General features: G+C 35.2%; 1 protein-coding gene across 1 annotated transcript in view; it reads left to right on the forward strand.

Moving 5' to 3' along the window:
- frem2b (FRAS1 related extracellular matrix 2b) overlaps positions 1-21,968 on the forward strand; it is a 65,477-nt gene that overhangs the window by 31,995 nt on the left and 11,514 nt on the right. The window contains 6 exon segments of the mRNA XM_059533562.1: positions 1,529-1,675; positions 6,326-6,556; positions 9,944-10,069; positions 10,240-10,491; positions 20,335-20,484; positions 21,678-21,887. Coding sequence (XP_059389545.1) covers positions 1,529-1,675; positions 6,326-6,556; positions 9,944-10,069; positions 10,240-10,491; positions 20,335-20,484; positions 21,678-21,887 — 1,116 coding nt within the window.

A 21,968-nucleotide genomic window follows, 5' to 3' on the forward strand; every position in this document is an offset into this window, starting at 1 on the left:
TTCTCAATCTCTTATTCTCTCTTAACATGCCAGCTGGACTGAACAAGGGAAAATAACTCCTGCCAAATGGTGATTGGATGAGTCCGTCATACAGATCAAGCTTTCTCTTTGTTATACAACGAGTGTTTTGTTGTGTGTGTGTGTGTGTGTGTGTGTGTGTGTGTGTGTGTGTGTGTGTGTGTGTGTGTGTGTGTGTGTGTGTGTGTGTGTGTGTGTGTGTGTGTGTGTGTGTGTGTGTGCAAAACTAGCCATTTCTTATTAATACAGGAAGGATGTTGGACAGGACGTATCAATAGATAAACTATTTTAGCCTGTCCTTCATTAGAGACTTTTTCAGTTGTATTCAACATTTAAAATCATGTCAATATCAAAGTCATGATAATAAATTTTGATTAATATCAAAAGCATATTCTGTAGAACTGATGTTAAATCCATTAATGATTTTTTAATGGATAATTATTATTTACTACATTTAATTTTGAATAATAATCATTATATATATATATATATATATATATATATATATATATATATATATATATATATATATATATATATATATATATATATATATATATATATATATATATATATATATATATATATATATATATTGAATCACAATTTTTTTAATTGGTGATATTATAAATTATTATTATTATATAATGCGTGCACAAAATGGTTACTTAAGCTTATAGACAGGGACAAAAAGCCACAAAATTCCACAAAATTGATTTTATTAAACTATAACATAATGTATAATAAACTGAATTATGAATATTTAATTTAGCATAGATTGACTAGACATGTTATATTTGTATATGTATTATATGTATATTACTTATTTTGTATTAGCTGTGTCCCACATTTTATGCATTAAATGATTACCAAAGCATATAGACAAGCTCAAAAATTTGATTGTATTAAACCACATCCTGTATTTCCGTAATTGTCTGAATTCTGAATATTTAATTTAACATAGATGGACAAGACATATTGCATTTTTCCATTATTTGCATCCGTACATAAGAAAGAAAGCCGTGTTTGTGTGTGTTTGATGTCTGTGTGTAGATTGTAACTGGTAGGGACGCCCTCCAGGAGCGAGCCCTCACTTTGAATCCCACTTCAAACACTGATGATAAAACAGACGAACACAGATAGGAAGCAGACAAACCTTTTTATTTTAATTAGAAAAGAAGCAATTAAACCTGCGCTTCCCCTCACCGCTGCATCAGAGATTTTGACCAATATCACACTGTTCTTGTTGAGATAAAAAATATACCCCATATGAATGAGTCAGCTCCAATATACATCAGTGGGCCATATTAAAGTTATTACTTCAAAGAGAAAGCTTTTGCATACTTCTTCCAAATATGGATAGAGTTTTGTACATTTTTCTCTGGATTGATAGTTACACAACAAACAATTCTATTCAAACAATTCTATTCAAGTCATTACCGTACCATACTAATCTTTACCTGACTGTACAGTACGTATGTTCAATATGTTTCTTCTCTTTGCTCTTTAGGGGGCAACAAGCTGAAAAACCAACTTTTCCGGCTAAACTGGGCTTGGATCTCCCTGGAGAAAGAGTACTACCGGGTGGATGAGGAGACCAAGTTTCTGGAGGTGGTCTTGAGACGCAGAGGTTACCTTGGCGAGACCTCATTTGTTAGTAAGTGATGTTAAGAGAGCACTTAATTTCCCATCATGTACTACTGATATGAATTTTATCAAAAAAAGCCTCTCTGTGATGTTAAATAACACTGACCTCTAATGACCTCTAATCCGCTGATGGAGTCTTTTTATAAAATCACTTTTTTGGGCTCTTTATACCTCAATTGATGTTGCTCCTCTTGTCATTAGATTTGGTTGCTTGATATGCATCAAGACTTTGCTACACTTCCGCCTGCATCCACAATTATAATACTAGTTTTTATGATTCATAACAGTGGAAACATGATTTTAAGATATATCAACCCACATATCACTCAATTGCCAGTTGAGTTTCCAGGGTCTGCAGAAGAAGCTTTCAATTCCTGGAGAGAAAGGAACCTCACATTAAAAAAGTGATAGATCAAAGTAAAATAAAAATCATATTATTAATGCATGGCAACTTCATTATGATGATTTTCTATTGTGTTGATGAGATATGCTCATTTTATTCATTTTAACTATTCATCGAAGAATCCTGAAAAAAGTATCACAGTTTCCACAAAAATATTAAGCAGCACAACTTTTATATTTAATTATAATATTTCACCGTTCAGTTTTTTCTTTACTGTTTTTATTGTATTTTTTTTATTAAATCAATTCAATAAGAGAGACTTTTTTCAAATATATAAAAAATAAACAATAAATAATAATAAAAACTTACTGACTGAATGGTAATACAAAAAAAAAAAACAGCTGACACGGATATGTGTAACTTAAATAAAATAATTCTGCAAGAACAATTTCATGAATTTGAGAAAATTAAGCTTGTGTTTCAAAAATGGCTAAAACCTTTGAATAATTTCAGAATATTTTATTCGAAACTTACAATAGTTTAGGATCTAGTTCAGTGCCGCTGCTAGCCATTTTGGTGCCCTAAGCATAATTCCTTTATGATGCCCCCCACCCCGACCCCAAGAAAAAAAAACGTTTGTTTTTGCCAGTTTAACTTTTTATAACCAAACATAACACAATAGCAGCATCACAGTATAAAACTTAAGAACACTAAAAAGATAAAGTAAAATCTTCAAAGCTTTGCTGACTTTGTAAACAGTAAACAGAATAGCAAAATAAAATAATTATCCAAATAATCCAGACTTTTTTTTTTTTTGCAAATTCAATGTCACTTTGAATAAATTAAATTAAATAATCATCAATAAGTACAAACAAGAATAGTCGGTCTTCTTAAATAAAACAAAGATTTAGAGGACTAAAAGTCACAACTTTACTTACTTTGTAAACACAGTAGGCTATGTAGAACAGCTAAAAACACACATTCAAGTAAAGTGCAAAATCTTCTTAGACCAAATGTTGTCAAAATAAACCAAAGACATACATTTTGAGGGAGCCATAATGCTATTCTGTATGGATCAAGCATTTCCACCAGTTTTGGGAGGCTTTACAGAACCACACGTCTGCATTTCCTCGCTGCAAAATCACTAATTAGGTCATCATATGACAGCTTCTGAGCCACTTCACCACTGATGCTGATGACAGCAAGACCACTTAGACGATTATGATTATGAATCACTTAGATTATGAATTGTAGGCTACTATGAAACGCCCTGCCATCTAGTCCCTTTGGAAAATTAAAATCTGATGGGACTTTAAATGGGCCTCTTTGTACTATTTCAACACGATCTGCATCTAAAACCTTTGACGGCCAAAAAGCAGGATCAGTTTGAGGGGGCACACAGGTCTCTACATTGTCACCTGCTGATGGACTCTCAATGACAGGACTTGTGCTTTCAGAGGTGGGGGTTATCTGTTGTGTATCTGTCCCTAAACTGCTGGATGAGGGTGGTTGATCAGGGCTTGGTCCTATTGTGGAGTCTACAGACCTGCTGTCCGGCTGGGGTTGATGTGTCCCTGAACTGCTTATAGATGGCTGCTCCTCCTGCTCGTCATCTGTATCTTCCTCTTGCTCCTCGTACGTATCTCAGCATTGCCCCTGCAATAATTTAGAAATACAAAGAAAAAGGATCAGTATAGAAAGAGACAAAATATTCAAACAAAGAATCTTATACCAGAAAAATATTATAAACATTTATAATTGAAAGCATGGCAGCCAAGGAGTTCTCCCCCTTTATTCCTTATTTATCTATTATTAAAAATAAAAAAAATAATTGTCCTACTGTTAGTTTAACTGCTCCTATTGTTCTCATTTGTAAGTCACTTTAGATAAAAGCATCTGCTAAATGAATAAATAAATGTAAATGTAAATCTAATCTAATATAAAAATAATAGAATGAGGTGCAATAATGCACACAAATCAACAGTAATGTTTGCTTTATATCATTCATAATGACATTGACACTGACACTGGCACTGTCTGCTAACTGTTAACGTTACTGAGAAAGTATTAACCACCGTCACGTCAAAATAAACCATAAACTACTGCTCAAAATCTAAAGAAAGATAGTAAAAAAATAATAATAATAAATAACAGCTAGCTGGCGTCAGGTCAGTTATTTTTAAAATAGGTCATGTTTAACAGTAAAATCTCAATTTAGCTTGCGCCGAAGTTGTAAGTTATAATAACATAGTTTGCTAATGCTAACATTAAGGTCAGCAAGTTCGAGGCGCATTACGATTAGCAGCAGTACGCACATGCAGCACATTTCCCGTATTTATGAATGATTAAACATGGACTTACCTGAAAGTGATGCAAGGGGCATCATTTCGCAGTTTCTTATTCTTTCGTTTCTCAGCACCTGAGGTACTTCCTAGGTACTTCCTAGACTAGAGCAATTATTAAATAGTTTTCTTGTTCCCCCTTTTTTGTTACATATACATGGCTAAAATGTGCCTAATATTTCTATAGGCTAATGAAATAATACCGGCATTTAAAAAAATTCATTAGGCTATTTTTGGTGCCCCCTCAGCACTTGGTGCCCTACGCACAGTGCGTGATGCGCGTGGTGGGAGCGGCGGCGCTGATCTAGTTCATTATCGGTTTAATTATTAGCACAATGCTTAATGTATTTTTATATGCTTATGAAAAATTGCTCTCATTGAGATAAAACCAAATTCAATACAAATTCAATACTCCTTCATCGAACATTTCAGCTTCTGGAATGAATGTATATAAGATTTCAAGCTAAATCTATTCCTGTAGCCCAACTGCTAGAGCATGATGTTAGCAACACCAACACCATGGGTTTAACTCCCAGGGAGCATCAACAGTTCAGTCTTCACCAAGAGGGAGTTTTCCAGTTACATGAGCTACAAACTAGCATGGAAAACACTGTAAAAGCCAGGGTTACACTGTCAGGATCATGTGGATGGACCTCCACTAGCTCTGATGAAAAATGTGGATATTCCATCCACATTCAGAGCTTGACCACCATTCCACAACTCACCTCGTTTCCGGTCCAGGGCTTCTGGAGAAGACGAGCTGCTGGCCCGCTGTTCGTCTGCCACTTCAGAGACCTTTCTGTACTGAAGTGGGGAGATGAGGAAGTCTTTGAAATGATGATTTTTATTCAATTATTATTTATAGTTTTTACTCTCTCCCTCAGTTTCTCTTCAAGGACTGATGTTCTCTGAATAATTGCATTTTATATAGGCACGTGACCTGACATGACAGGACCCCCTTTATTTTTTTGATGGACCTTAATATCAAATCACTTCTTTCAAAAAAAATAAAATAAATAAATTTTGGCGGCCCAATTTCTCCTCCTTTGCCAAGTTCTTCACTGTGTTTCCCAATCTGGTCTTTCCTCTGGCAGTTTCCCCCCAAAAAATGTTTCCCTCTGATTTATTTATTTATTTGTGAGAAATATCTCATTATATGTTGGTGACCGTTGAGATTTCTGTGGTGGGAAGACAGTGTTGTTCGCCAGCTGATAATGCCCACCTGGCACATGCCAGCCCACTGCTGGCACTGTGCAAACCTTTGTCAACCCAAATGGACAGAGATCCACCAGTGGGACTGTCAGGCTATGAGCATCAGATCTACTGAGGGATGTGGAAGGAACAGCCTTTATAGTCTTGACTTTATTCTCTTATTGTCTATGAAAGACAATGTTTTTCTCAAATGCACATCTGTAAAACATTGTTCTATTCACTTGAAAGCACTAGATAAATATTTATTTATGGTACTAATTTATATTGAGTTAATTTGTGTAGTTCCATTACAAACGCAATCTTAGCAAAAAGGTCTTAATTTGCTAGTGCACATGCAGCAGGTTGTCAAATTGACACATGTATATTGTCACATCTGTAAAACCTTCTGTTTATTTTGTACTCCCAAGAGCTAGATTTATTTAAACATTCATTGTATTTATTTTATTGAGTTTATTTGTGTAGTTCCCATACAAAATAGTTATTTTATTATCAGTACAAAAACAGACATGGCTGAAAGACAAAAGAAGCACTGTACATAGCATGAATAAAAAAAAAAGTAATAAAAAATGATGAATATAAAAAATACACAATTTTTCTGTTACTTTTTTCGAACAATAATTAATGTATTATAAACAACAGCATGTTAAAGTGTGTACAGCTCTTTTTTTCCTGTACTCTAGTGCTTAACCACTGTTATAAAAGATTTTAATTTGCTTACATTTTTGTACTTTACTTAACGTTTATTTACTCTTTCATTCTTAAGGTATTGGTACCAAAGATGGTACGGCTGAAAAGGACAAAGATTTCAGAGGGAAAGCACAGAAACAAGTCCAGTTTAACCCGGGTCAGACCACTGCTACCTGGAAAGTGCGCATCTTGTCGGACAGCCTGTATGAGCAGTCCGAGACCTTCCAGATTGTCCTCTCAGAGCCTGTCATGGGAGCACTGGAGTTCCCAGAGGCAGCAACTGTGGAAATTGTTGACCCCAGAGATGGTGAGCTCAGAAAGAAAGAAAGAAAACCATGGGGATTCAGGTGGTGAGAATGGTTTAGCGTTGCAACAAAGATCAGTATGGGGGTTCAAATGCCAGCCTTTTTCAAACTAACTTCAAGTTTAAGCAAACAACTTCAACCAATCATTTGAAATGTCGATTTAACATGAAATTGTTAAAAATAAGAGGGATTAGCAGTGGCAGCTGAAAAGGAGAGATTTTGATTTCTTTCTTTTAATTTTTTTTTTTTTTTTTTTTGAATAACTTGCAATGATGAAACATTGATAACGTGTATTAAGACAGTAAAATAGATCAATGTTTACTTTAATGGTACATTAATAAAATAAGAAATATTAGATTTTCATTATACTTCATAATCATATGCTGAGTGCGTGTTACTTGTAGGGCAATTTGATCATTTGTGTTTGAGACAAATAGTCCAACCAACCAAAGGTAAGCCAGAAAATGTAGAGGAGTTAGGGTGTGGGCGGACATCATAGCTGTCACCCTTCAGTACATTGTGATCATAGCATAATATCCCCTGAATAACATCCTTGTGCCTCCTCATCAGCCAAGCCTCTGAAGTTGTGGCAGGATTCACGGCTGATTTAGCAGGAGTAGTCCCTTGGTTCTCAGATCTGACTGAATGAACACTTTCTCCACGGATCTTACACATAATAAGATGGAAAAACTTACACCTGATTTCCCCAAATTCTTGTGCGCTCTTTACTGCTATTACTCTTGCACACAAAAATTATGAAAGAACTATTACATTTTTCTTTTTTCTGTATTTATATATTAACAGGTTGTTGTGGATATTGTATCAAAGCATAAGTTGATGGTAAATATATGTGCATGAACTATTTTTTTAAATCACTTGTATATTGGTGTATGAGACTTTTTACAAAGCATTATATTTAATACAGTATATCAATGCATATTATTTAATACAGTATATATAACGTCGCTCCAGCAAAATCTCCTTTTTAAGCCACATTCATCAAAGATCCATTCATTCTTCTCAGTTTTTTTTTTTTTTTAGTGCTTACCGAAGAGGATATCATTACATAGTCTATTTGAGCTGGAGTGGAGAGATCGATGGAGAGGCACATAACACTGCAGTCATTGCGGGCTCATATGACATTTATCAGTTATAGAGATAAGCCTGTGTTTTTCCTTTGCACAAGGACATAAAAAACAACTCAATGCCACAGTCTGAAAGGTTAAATCTCATTTAATAATCTTCTGCCTCTGAGTGCAAAGAAAGCTTCATGCAGATTTGAACAAGGCATATTTTCAGATAGAAAACCCACATAGCCGTGTCCTTAGAGAGCTGCTCACCCATATACAGGTCCTTCTCAAAAAATTAGCATATTGTGATAAAGTTCATTATTTTCCATAATGTACCGATAAAAATTAAACTTTCATATATTTTAGATTCATTGCACACCAACTGAAATATTTCAGGTCTTTTATTTTTAATAAAAAACTTTGTTTTAATACTGATGATTTTGGCATACAGCTCATGAAAACCCAAAATGCCTGTCTCAAAAAATTAGCATATTTCATCCGACCAATAAAAGAAAAGTGTTTTTAATACAAAAAAAGTCAACCTTCAAATAATTATGTTCAGTTATGCACTCAATACTTGGTCGGGAATCCTTTTGCAGAAATGACTGCTTCAATGCGGGGTGGCATGGAGGCAATCAGCCTGTGGCACTGCTGAGGTGTTATGGAGGCCCAGGATGCTTCGATAGCGGCCTTAAGCTCATCCAGAGTGTTGGGTCTTGCGTCTCTCAACTTTCTCTTCACAATATCCCACAGATTCTCTATGGGGTTCAGGTCAGGAGAGTTGGCAGGCCAATTGAGCACAGTAATACCATGGTCAGTAAACCATTTACCAGTGGTTTTGGCACTGTGAGCAGGTGCCAGGTCGTGCTGAAAAACGAAATCTTCATCTCCATAAAGCTTTTCAGCAGATGGAAGCATGAAGTGCTCCAAAATCTCCTGATAGCTAGCTGCATTGACCCTGCCCTTGATAAAACACAGTGGACCAACACCAGCAGCTGACATGGCACCCCAGACCATCATTGACTGTGGGTACTTGACACTGGAGGAATACTTCAGGTATTTTGGCATTTCCTTCTCCCCAGTCTTCCTCCAGACTCTGGCACCTTGATTTCCGAATGACATGCAAAATTTGTCCAAAAGTCCAGTGCTGCTTCTCTGTAGCCCAGGTCAGGCGCTTCTGCCACTGTTTCTGGTTCAAAAGTGGCTTGACCTAGGGAATGCGGCACCTGTAGCCCATTTCCTGCACACGCCTGTGCACGGTGGCTCTGGATGTTTCTACTCCAGACTCAGTCCACTGCTTCCGCAGGTCCCCCAAGGTCTGGAATCGGTCCTTCTCCACAATCTTCCTCAGGGTCCGGTCACCTCTTCTCGTCGTGCAGCGTTTTTTGCCACACTTTTTCCTTTCCACAGACTTCCCAATGAGATGCCTTGATACAGCACTCTGGGAACAGCCTGTTCGTTCAGAAATTTCTTTCCGTGTCTTACCAATGATTGCGGTTTTGAGTAATGAACCAGGCTGGGAGTTTTTAAAAGCCTCAGGAATCTTTTGCAGGTGTTTAGAGTTAATTAGTTGATTCAGATGATTAGGTTAATAGCTTGTTTAGAGAACCTTTTCATGATATGCTAATTTTTTGAGATAGGAATTTTGGGTTTTCATGAGCTGTTTGCCAAAATCATCAGTATTAAAACAATAAAAGACCTGAAATATTTCAGTTGGTGTGCAATGAATCTAAAGTATATGAAAGTTTAATTTTTATCATTACATTATGGAAAATAATGAACTTTATCACAATATGCTAATTTTTGAGAAGGACCTGTATTGTCTCAATAGTGCCTGAAAATCAAGTCTTAAATAGATAAAAAGCATTAATTTATTTGAAATGGTGACCATGAAGCTGGCAAAAGTTTTGAACCCACAGATACTGACAAATAGTATTAACTTTCATTCTGTCTTAAGTGTTTTCTACTAGGATTCTTGTTTTTTTAGTCAATCCCAACTCGTCTGATAAAGGTTTTTATATCTCTCCCACTATATAACATCAGTGGTTGAGGATTTTTGTTATCGTGAAACTTGGGCTCGTCAAATTGTTATACAGTTCTGAACCTTTTGACAGCAACAGTGAGAGATCAGTCCCACATTAAACACAGTAACAGTACTTAAGTTAAACATGTATTTTTAAAAGGTTAGAAACTTAGAGGACTAAAATATCGAGCAGAACTTTAGATCTGACTCCTCACACAAATGATGATTTCAGTCTTCAGACTTCTTTCTTTGTCTAAAGTTTTATTTTACATTCATTTACATTCATTTATTCCTAGAATCCACAGTGTTCATCCCCTTGTCTACATATTCGATTGAGGAAGATATTGGAGAACTTCTGATTCCTGTGTGGAGATCTGGAGATGTCAGTCAAGAGCTCATGGTCGTCTGCTTCACACAACAAGGTGAGTTATGAAGCTCAACTTAAAGGCATTTCCATTCCTTACTAACTCTGTAAATTTCTAACTACATTTTGAAACTTGTAAAAGTGCCGTTTATCTCTGACTAAACCTGTGAGATTCAATTTGAATGCACAAAACTTCCTCTAATCTTCCCTTTATCCTCATCTGTGTAGGTACAGCCAAGGGCACACGTCCCACCACGTTGCTTTCTTATTCTGACTACATTTCTCGACCTGAGGAACACCACAGCATGCTGCATTTCAATAAAGGGGAGACGGAGAAGCATTGTCGTGTGGTTGTCATTGATGATTCACTCTACGAGCCAGAGGAAATTTTTAATGTCACCCTCAGCATGCCCATGGGCGGCCGTCTGGGTCAGGAGTTCCCCACCACCAGAGTCACCATCCTGTCTGATGCGGATGATGGTAAGGTGCTTCACTGTGCTGGATGCATTTGACTTGTTTAGCATGCATGCTTTTTATATTTAAGTTTTGTAATGTTTCACCAAGAGAGCAAGTGTAGTTTGAGTTTGATGATCTGATGCTTTAAAAAAAAATCATGCAAATTATTCAGTGGGATTCAGTTCTGCTGTACATCTAATTACAAATATAATTAATAAGTTTACAACAGTAGCAGGACTTTGTGATTGGGACTGTTTTAGTTCTGCACACAGAAGACTGGAGAATTCTTAATCTTAGAATATTTATGAGCTCTCTAAAGTTTTTCTTAGGCAGGTATTCTTACAGGCTAAGAGATGGATGAAAACATTTGTTTTGACAGGTACTTCCATTCGAGACAGCAGTCTGGGAAGTTGTCGGAGGCTTTGTTTTAACACAGTCCCATAGCGATCTAACTCAGAAATTTGAAGGCAAGATCACACTGAATGTTTAATCTAAATTCATAGGATTTATTGAACACCACAGCAAACCCTGAAACTATTTTCCAGCCATAATTCATGAAGTATAGAAGCAAAGAATGGTGCAGTCTCACCTTAATTTTGTCTGTAGAGAGATAGCTATTATTCCAGTATGGGGTTTTGGATTTCTTTCTTGCTTTTTGTGCTCCAAAGAGCCACCTGAACTGAAGTGAAGTTTAGCTTGAAAAAATGTTTTGTAGGAAAATGTTGATTTTATTATCATTATTTGAAAATGAAAAATTTTATTGAATATTTTTATTTTATTTTAAAATGTTTTTAATTAAATAAGACTTTTCCAATTTTGTAGGCCAAATAAAGAATGTCATTTTTCAAATTGACTAGATTTTAATAGACTTTTATTATAATACATATAATAGCTATGTTTGAAGAACAGAAATTAATATGGGGTTCAAGCAACATGATAAAGTTTAGATGATCGTATGTTTTGTTTTTTGTTTTTAGGGGAACTATCCCTTAAAAAAAGATAATTAGTAATGATTTGATTAGTGTTGCACGGTGCACCGATACTTCAAAAGGATCGCAATTCTCGGAAATTAAAAACATCACGATTCCTAAATTTATTAGTATAAATACTTCAAAGAATGACTGCGTTCCAGATTTGTAAGAGACGTATTTCATGTTGGTGTGTGCAACGCACGCTTCTAGTGCCTCCCTATGGACGTCTGTGTTTTTTTCTCCTCACACAAGCAGCAAAAAAGCACTACAGCGAGATGGCTGCATTAGTGGCTTTAATAAACTGATTTTGGCTTTACTAAAATGTGTGCATAATCACATTAAATAGTTTAAATAAGTTGTTCAGATGAACAAAGCACAAGGTTTTCTTGCATAATTAACATTTAATTGTTTGGTCAGACAGTTCTTATAAAATATTCAGTGGAGTTATGTTCTGTATGCTAAATATGAAAACAAGTGTATCTGCACAGCACCTATAACTGCGCTTTGTATCTGCTGATTGCTGATCGAGATTTACATGCTTGGCTCACTGACCCTGTATACTCATTCATTTCGTTCATAAACGAGATGTACCTATCAGTTCATTCAACTCATTCACGAATGAGAAGATCTCTCGATCTCGTTCAGTGAAGGGCGTATGGGTTCACTACATTCAACAAATCACATGCTCTGTCACATCTTGAGTAACTCTTTGACAGGATGAAACAGTTCACAGAGCTGTTCACGAGCAGCGCATGCGCTGCTAATAGCGCCGTGCTTGCATGCTGCTGTGGAGGGAGGAACTTCAATGAACGAGAATTACAAGTCAGTTGGTTACCTGAATTAGAACAATTCGTTCACCTGAAAGATTCGTTCACGGACGAACCATCACTAGTGCAATTTCATATAGCCTATATTAAATATTTGGAATATATATTTTCATATTTTATTAGGTTCTTTGATAAGGTTACAATACGAAGGTCTAAGTAGCAATGTATCTTCCGTGATGTCCCCGATGCGCGGGTCGGGATGGGTAAAGTAATTGAAAGAAATTGAAAAAAAAACCCGACCAGCGCATCACTAGGCTGCATGTGCGAGCACAAGTCATACTGTGGCCGCCAGTCCACAACTGGTAGAAAAGATGACGCTCAATAAAGCTTAGGCCTACTGGCTGAGTTTTCTCCTCTGAAGGAAAAGATTGCACAACTGACAGAATAATTTACAATAACTGAGATAATGCTGCTAAATTTATTCTTTCTTTACCTTGAATGTCATTGCTCTAATTTATTTTTTATATTTTGATATTTCATATTTTGTTCAAATGTTCAATATATCTGCTGTTCATATGTTCATTTATTAGTGTGTTATATGATTAGAATGTTTTCCCGGTTTTAAAATAAAGCACAGCAATGATATTTGAGAGTGCATTTTCCCTTTTCAGGAAAAGTATCGAAAAAGTATCGAAATCGAAATTCTTGACTAGGTATCGGTATCGAAACAATAATTTTGTTATTGTGACAACACTAGACTTGATTAGGAGAATTCAAACCTTAGTCCTTTTCTGAGTGAACCTTTTCAGAAAATAGTAGTTTTTAATGATAAACAAAACATGACATAACCGGTCATGTATCAAGTTTGATTTGATACAGTGTGACTTTAAATGTGCATCAAAATTAGGGCTATCCATTGTGAAGCAATGTCCTGTCCTCAGCGTGTGCATGTCTCTGGGTGCACATATGCATCTATGACCCAGAAAGCACCTTATCGCTCATCTTTAGGCGTAGTTACAGGTGCTGTTCTCTATCATATTTCCCCATGGCGCCTCTTTGTTCAGCAACACCTCCAGGCCTCCCCTCCTCTCACAGTTGCCCGGTTATCTCCAGAGAACGATGCTCATCCTGCACAGCAGGGACGTGCGGTCAGGGTAGGCAGGGTAGGCAGTGCCTCCCCAAAGGAAATGTTGACATTACATTTATTAATTCCAAGAGCTTTATTAATTCACCACATTATTAATTGCATTAATTTTATTCCAAATATTATTTTTTGTAACAAAAATTTTCAGGAATACACATAATATACTCATTTTGCCATTGTTTGCTCCTAAAAACCGTTGTTTCATGCAGGAAATTCAAAAGCCATGGCCATTGAGGCAGAGGTGAGCGGTGCCTCTTTGGTCCATAGCAGAGGCGTCGTGCCCATTCAAAGTGAGGGGGCACGTGCCCCCTCAGATTTCTGAGCCAAGTGGATTTTAAATGCAGCTTCCAAACGAAAAAAAAAAATTGCAGAATAATATTTTTTATATATTTGATACAATCACAGCGGTGAGAATAGATCGTTCAGTGCACAGCATTAGCTGCTAAATTCAAATCTGCGTTCGCTGGCTGGCGCTGAGCCAGAGACAGACGCGTTCGTACAACGCTTCATGATAACCAATCAGAAACTATTCTGTTGCGCTTATGGATGCAATGGCCAATGAGAGACGTCCAGAAGAGTCATCACTGAAACGCAGTGTTTTGTTCACTTGCTCGCTGACTGAATTATTTAGCGAATTCTCTCATCAGAAACAACAAAAAGTGCAGATGTGCGTACGAATGTAAGTAAGATATTCGTTTCATAATGTAAAGTGCTTCAGTGATTTTAATGGGAGTTTTTGAGAGTGCCTGAATTCTGGCTAGACTGAATGAAAATGTTTTTTGATAATGTAAATGTTCTTTACTCTCTGTAAAATGAAAGTGTTAAAATAAGTATCTTACAATATTGTTATTAAAATTTACATTAAATGCAAATTCAGTCGTATTAAAAATATTTTATGGCATGATATGGCACTTAAGTAAAAAGTCAGGTTTTTATGTGTAGTTAATAGATTACACTACATTTCCATAAATTGATCAAATAACAATCTATAAAGGTGCAAAACGCGTTTACCTACACATATTTGAGAAACGAGATATTTCATGATATATTAAGCATGTTTGGAATTGTTTTGAATAAAAAGGAAAAAAAAAATATAAAAAATAAGCCTATATCAGTTATACAGTGCTTTCGTAGAATGACTTATACACCCGACCCCCCCCCCCCCCCCCCCCCCCCCAAATGTGCCCCCTCAAAAATCATGAATGCATGACGCCCCTGGTCCATAGAACGTAGTTTATGTAGATTTGCGCATGCGCAGTCAGTTCTCATGCTGTCTTGAATTATCAACATATCGAGGCAGAGACCGAGCTTGCTTCATGTCACGTGATCTACTCGCTCTCACTCAATCCGCGCGCTTCCCGAATACTAGCATCTAGTATACTTGCGTGTCGGTGTGTGCGCCTAGCAGTTTGTAGAAGCGAATAAGCTGTTTTTTTACTTTATCACCGCACGTTACTGCTGCACAGACAGGGTAGACTGGAAGTATAAGATCCAACAAAACCGCTAATTTTTACATTTCTACCTACATGAAACTCACATGGGAAGAAAGAACCCTCAAGTTTGTGGGAGATCTAAAATCCATTTGCATTTACGCACACACACGCACAAACCAGAAGAAAAATCTTTGGCGAATTCAATTTACTCAGTTTGCTTTTGATGTGTAACAGCGTTTGAGCAAATTTGGTTTTATACAAGCAAATCTTACATTACACCACGATGTAATTTAAACGGTTGCGTGTCCAAATGCAGTGTTTGAGACTCCAGGGTCAGCTCTGGAGGTATCAGCACAACTGTGGTGCCACATTGATGTCTCTATATAATGTCTCAAGATTTTTATAAGGTGAACTTATAAAAAAGGTAGGTAGGTAGGTCGGTCAGTCGCTCGGTCAGCAGTGCTGGTTCACTTTTTTTTTCAAATGACGCATAGCCTACACTAGAAACCTGATCGACTGTTTTTAGAAAAGACAGCACCATGTCAGCTTATTGAGTGCCACCTACTTAGAATACTTAGAGCACGCACAGACAGCAACAACACTGGTTAAAAATAGTCTGCTTAGACTGGACTTTACTGCAGTGGATTAAAGAGTTTCATCAAAACAAAAGTTTTTGTAAACATTAGCAAATTATTTTTCTTTTCTGTTAGACAGATAGATAGATGTAGATAGATTAAATGATAGACAGACAGAACAATAAAAAGACAGAATGATAGATAGACAGACAGAACAATAGACAGTAAGAGTGATAGACAGAACAATATATAGTATACAGACAGAGCAACAGATAGAACAATAGACAGAATAATGGAAAGACCGATAGAATGATGGACAGACAGACAGACAGACAGACAGACAGACAAATAGATAGATAGATAGATAGATAGATAGATAGATAGATAGATAGATAGATAGATAGATAGATAGATAGATAGATAGATAGATAGATAGATAGATAGATAGATTGATTCTGGGTCAGCATGGAGGAGACAATATAGATGTCCTGTAGGTTTCTTTTGTCGTGTGTTTCTTGTTTGCTGGCTATACATTAATTGAAGAAATATTTTGTCAACAATAACAAAAATTATGCTTCAAGACAATTTTAAAGCGACAGCTCACCCAAAAATGCAAACAGTTGATGATAGCTATTGGCTTCCATATTATAGAAAAAAAATTTTATTGCTACCATCAACTTTTTGGTTACTAACATTCTTTAAAATATCTTATTTTGCGTTCAATAGAAGACAGAAACTTGTACAAGTTTGGCACAACATCTTTGGGTGAACTATCCCTTTAAATCATTTTAAATGAATACAAAAATTTGACACAAAAATATAACAAGAAAATGCTACATTAATCAGGTATCTAAAATGTAAAAGGACATCTGAATCTACAGGTTTCATATTCATCAATCATCCATTTGTTTCTTTTGAACACATAAAAACTTGCAACTGAAACATTTGGTCTCCACAGTACATGCAGGTCCTTTTGTAAACAGTCATAAGCAGAGGCAGAGGTAATTAATGTATAATTTTATAGTTACATACATATTTATGTACTAAAATGTTTTTTTTTTCTTCTCCAAAATAAGTAAAAAAAAATCACGGGGATACAACTTTTCTGGTATCATAATGAAGGAAAATCCTTGTTAAAAGAATAAAATTCTTGAAAAAAAAAATCTGTTTAAAAAAAAAAAAAAATATATATATATATATATATATATATATATATTCTGTAACTGAATTTCACATATTCTTTGCTTGTTTGATTATTACATTTTTTTATTTATACATTTTAAAATAAGTAAAATACATTTTATTTTAAAATATAAAATATAGTTACTTTAAGCCATAACATTTTGAACATCCTTGTGAAAGGTTTGCTGGCTGAAGTTACTGGGAAGAGCAGCTTTTGACCAAAGTGGTCAAACATGCATTGAAGTAAAATAGCACTAATAAGTGACTGTCAGAGCGTACTATAGTGGGCAGACCAGATCATTCAAATTTTGGAAAGATAATGCATTAGGGTAGCAGCCTGCAGTTCCTTTAAAAGAAAGAAAACCCTCAGTAGTCCAAATTTAGCCCACTAGCACCATGGCAGCCTGCCACATGGGTAACCTAATCCATTCAGTGAAGCACCTGAGTTTGGGTTTGGGTCGTTTAGGAGCCAATGGTTTGCTTTTCAGTTAATGGACTGTGGTGTTTTGAAGCTCACTGTTTGTCCCTTTTACATATGAACCTTTTCTGATTGTGGGTTCAGCAAGACACACACCATAGCACACCCACACAACAAGCCAAACCAAAGCGCTCATTTGATATCACCTTCCGATCGCCCACAGTACTCTATGTCTCTGCAGGGACAAGTGCTGGCAGTACCAAGGCACATCATGCAATTATATTTAATGTGTCTCCAAGACCTAGATAAAGCTAGAGATAACTACCTCTCTGTTTTTCTGAAGTGTGCACTTTATAATAGGATATTCACCACATGAACAATTTAGTCTTATTTTCGCCCTTGGACTCGATCCTCTAGGCAGTGCCTAAAGCTATATTTGCCCCTTGAGAGCTTTAACACAACTTCACAAGAACTTTACATGCATTTTATTGGAGATAAAAACACATCACCATTTTTTGTGAGTTTAAGTTTAGACTTTGATCATTAATGAAAGTTAGTAATTTAGTAGTGTGAGAACATTAAACAGGAAGCATAAAACACAATATTATTACTATTGCTCATTCTTAGGCAACAGTAATCATTTGCACAAATAGAAGTGTACCATTTTCACTTCCGTTCACAGGTTTGGGGTTGGTACGATTTTATTATTTTTTTTCTTTTTATGTTTCTGAAGGATGTCTTTCAAAATAAATTTTTGTATTTCAGTATATTTTAAGATGTCTTTTATTGCTTTGTCCGCAATTATGAATTTCCATTTTCCTTCAGAAATCATTTTAGTGTGCTGATTTGGAGCTCAAAAAAATTTTTTTTATGTTTTTTAATGGGTTCATAATGTAAGAGTTAGAACTTGAATAACCCTTCAGTGGCAGCTAAAATCATTCAATAATGGGGCCTAACAAAAGCTCAAGTGGTTCCATTTTTTATTTAGCTTTTTAATGGAAAAATTGAAAAGATAACAAACCCATCAACGAACACCTTGCTTGACCTCATCATTGCATTCCACCCTAATGCATCCACAGTTCAGTGATGGGTTTGGGGTAAACATGGAACTCTCTGTTGTTGTTTTTTTTTTTTATCGCGTTGCCTGTGAGGCCTCCATGCCACACAAGAATAAAACAAGAGGAAGAGAGTCTCATCACACATTTAGGCCTGGTTTCATAGACAGGGTTTAGCCTAAACCAGGATTAGGCCATAGTTCAATTAGGACATTTAAGTAATTTTTATAAACATGCCTTAGAAAAAAACATTACTGGTGTGCATCTTGAGACAAAACAAAGGCACTGATATATTTTAAGATCAATCAGTACAAGTTTCTTTCATTTGAAACAACTCAGACTTGCATTTTAGTCTAGGACTAGGCTTAAGCCTTGTCTGTGAAACCGGGGGATAGTTTATTTTGCTTAGGCTTAGATGCGCTTCCTACCGTGGACGTATAGCAGCTTAAACTCCCTCAGCACCCTCAATTTCTTGACCTCAGTCAGATTCAGTACATGACACGGAGTCTTCCAAGAAAACACATTTGTGAACATGTCTTAATTTTTAAGAAAAGGTACTTTTTGTCCCAATTTTTTGCCAAAAGGGTTGTAAATAATAATAAAAAATTGCTCAAAAACATATATATGCTGTTAGTGCTCCTCACCTCACAAAATAAGACAAAAGTATGCCAATCATTCAACGCTGCTATGAAATTATTATTTAAAATGATTTGTCTAACAGGGTGGAAAGGAGCATAACAGTTGGAACACCAGTGTTAACAGGTTTGTTAACAGTGGACAAGCTTTCCATCATTGTCCTGCATGGTTTCCCATCTGTAATGTGTGGAACTGCACCTATATAATATTGTTTCAAAGTGATACCAAAAAATTAAAATGAATAAATAAATAATAATCCAGATTTCATTTGGGGGAGGGGCACAAAAAATTGCTACGTGGTTCCTTAATCACAATCAATCATGGTGGCAAAATGATTATCTGTTCAGGTGACTATATATATATATATATATATATATATATATATACACACAGACAAGTATACAGAAATTGATTTGCTATATACATTTATTACTGTTTATTCTATTAGAATTTACACCCTGTTAGTTGCGCATTCCACCCTGTTAAGTTTATAGACCTAACAGGGTGGATTTAACAGGGTGGAAAACTTTGAGCTTGTTTAGCTATAGCTCATTGAGTGATCAACATTTTGCTAACTAACCTTCTACAGATTAACAGAATTTTTATAACTATGTCAGATTTGTTTTTACATTTTTTAAACATTCTCCATAATATAGCCTAACCGGGTGGAACTTTTAAGGGTGGGACAAGCAGGATGACATTTCAAAAGCTAAAAAAAAAGTTAGGAATGAGAGTTGAAGCTTACCTCAGTTTGTACAGATGAATTCCAGTGGGATAAATAAATTATGTCACTTCTATAAAATGGTCTCAATGAAATTGGAAGGCGAGAAAGTATGTACTAACAGGGTGGAAAATGACTTCAGGGACACGGTTATTGAAGAAAATTGTAAAATAAATGACTATATATTCACATGATTTATAAGTATGATTAGAGGCAGTTTAGCCTAGTCTATAACATAATTAAAACACATTTTAGTTTTTTACCATTTTATGGTTTATATTTCTTGTGGAAGTTGATTACTTTGCACTGAGGACATAATAAAATTGATGCATATATCAATGAAAAGGTGTGTAAAATACAAAATAGTATTTATAATATATATTATCCATTTTTAAGTCATAAAGAAGACCTAAATATACAATTTATATTTTATAAAATCTTATAAATATGTGACTCATTTTAGAGAAAATATGATTAAATAAATCATTGGGACACAAAAGTCACTGTATAACAGGAATGACCCATATATTATATATATATATATATATTTTTTTTTTTTTTTTTTTTTTTTTTCTGTTTTAATTTTAGTAATTTAGTTTGGTTTTGTCATTTTTAATAGTATTTATTTTTATAATATGTCTATATAGTTTATATATTTTTTATTTCTGTTGCATTTAGCAACTAGCTCAGATTATATATATATATATATATATATATATATATATACAGTTAACAAAATGTTTGCTTTAAATAAATGCTGTTACTTGAAATAAATATTAACAAAATACAAAATAACTATATACAGTATATATATATATATATATATATATATATATATATATATATATATATATATACAGTATATATTAACATTTATTTCAAGTAACAGCATTTATTTTTTAGTTTTAGTTAACTATACCCTGGCTATGGCATTAATAGTTACATATATCTTTACTGTCCAACAGCACCAGTGTTTTACTTCGGAGAAACTGAGTACCATGTGGATGAGAGTGATGGTTATGTGGAAGTCCGGGTTTGGAGAACAGGAAGTGACCTTTCCAAAACCGGAACTGTCACAGTACGGTCTCGAAAAACTGAGCCTGTTTCTGCCGAAGGTATGTATCAGACAGATTGCATCTGTCAGTTCCTACTATTACATGTGCAGACACATTCAGGTAGAAGGTGTGTAAACATGTTCGGTTGATATAATTTGTTAAGATCGTCTAGCTTGTATTTCAAGAAATATACACCTTGAGACAGTGATATGTTGCTGCAGACCCCGCAGGCTTCAACAATAGACAGAACCAGACAACAAGAGCACATCCTATGACTTAATGACAAGATGTAAACACTGATTAGGTCTTCAGTGCCTCTATCTAACATGATCTAGAAATAACAATGTTGTACAAACATCCACATGTACAGTTTATTGAACACACTTGTCTTGTCTTCACACAATTTAGTCGTTGAGTCAGATGATCAACTGTCTGGTTCACATTGTAGCTCACTCTTTTCAGGAACAGTCCAGTCGTGTTTAACCACAGTTCATTTTTATTCATTGAGTCACCAAAATAATAGGCCTGCGTGTAACTAAGTGGCAGCTCATTCAAACAATGGCACACAAAAAAAAGATAAAAAAAATCCTTGTGGAAAATTTCAATTTGTTCACTAAAAAATAAACATTATTTGTGAAGGTTAAAACTAATCTTAAAATGTAATCAAATTAAAGTTGATTAAAACTAATTAAAAAAAAATCTAGAAAAATGGATTGGCAAAATACATTTTATTCAATTTTTATTATTATTTTACTAATAATAATTGAATTTATTAGACAGTAACAAAAATAAATGCATAAAAAGATGCCATCACAGTGACAATTATACATTAATCAGAACTGTTGAGGGTAACACAAGAAAGTTACACACTTATTTCCATTGTGGTCACGGTTAATATATTCATTTTTACTAAGATAACATCTTTCAAAGTGCAGTAATACATTATGCCATTTCTGCTACAAATTTCAATGCATTTAATGACTGAGGACATAGAAATAACCTCACCTACTGTATATGATAATTATAACTAAACTAATCATCTGTAAAGCAAGTCAGAAATATAAAGTCTAACCACAAAAGAGTTCTCTCAAAAAGTTAGTCAGTCCTATGCTTGAGAGAGATACAGGGTCAGGGAGAGACATTTATTTTCCCTCTGTTAATTTACCTATGACAGTCATTTATTCTTGTGCCATTAATGTTTGTGGAATATTGTCTCCATTAAATTACTAACATGATGTAAACTTTTAACACAGCTGGTGTGGACTATGTTGGGATCAGTAAGAAGCTAGACTTTTCCCCGGGCGTCAGCATGCAGACGTTCAAGGTTACAATCCTGGATGACCTGGGACAGCCGGTGCTGGAGGGGCCAGAGAAGTTTGAGCTGGTTCTCCGTATGCCCATGAACGGCATATTGGGTGAACCAGGAAAAGCTACAATCTACATCAACGACTCCATCTCAGATTGTGAGTGATCTTACACTAAACTAAACCTTAAAAGGGCTAAATCAAGTATAAAAGTGTAATCCTATTGACACAAACAGTAAG

Source organism: Carassius carassius, chromosome 41 (assembly GCF_963082965.1).
Source record: "Carassius carassius chromosome 41, fCarCar2.1, whole genome shotgun sequence".
Taxonomy (NCBI): domain Eukaryota; kingdom Metazoa; phylum Chordata; class Actinopteri; order Cypriniformes; family Cyprinidae; genus Carassius; species Carassius carassius.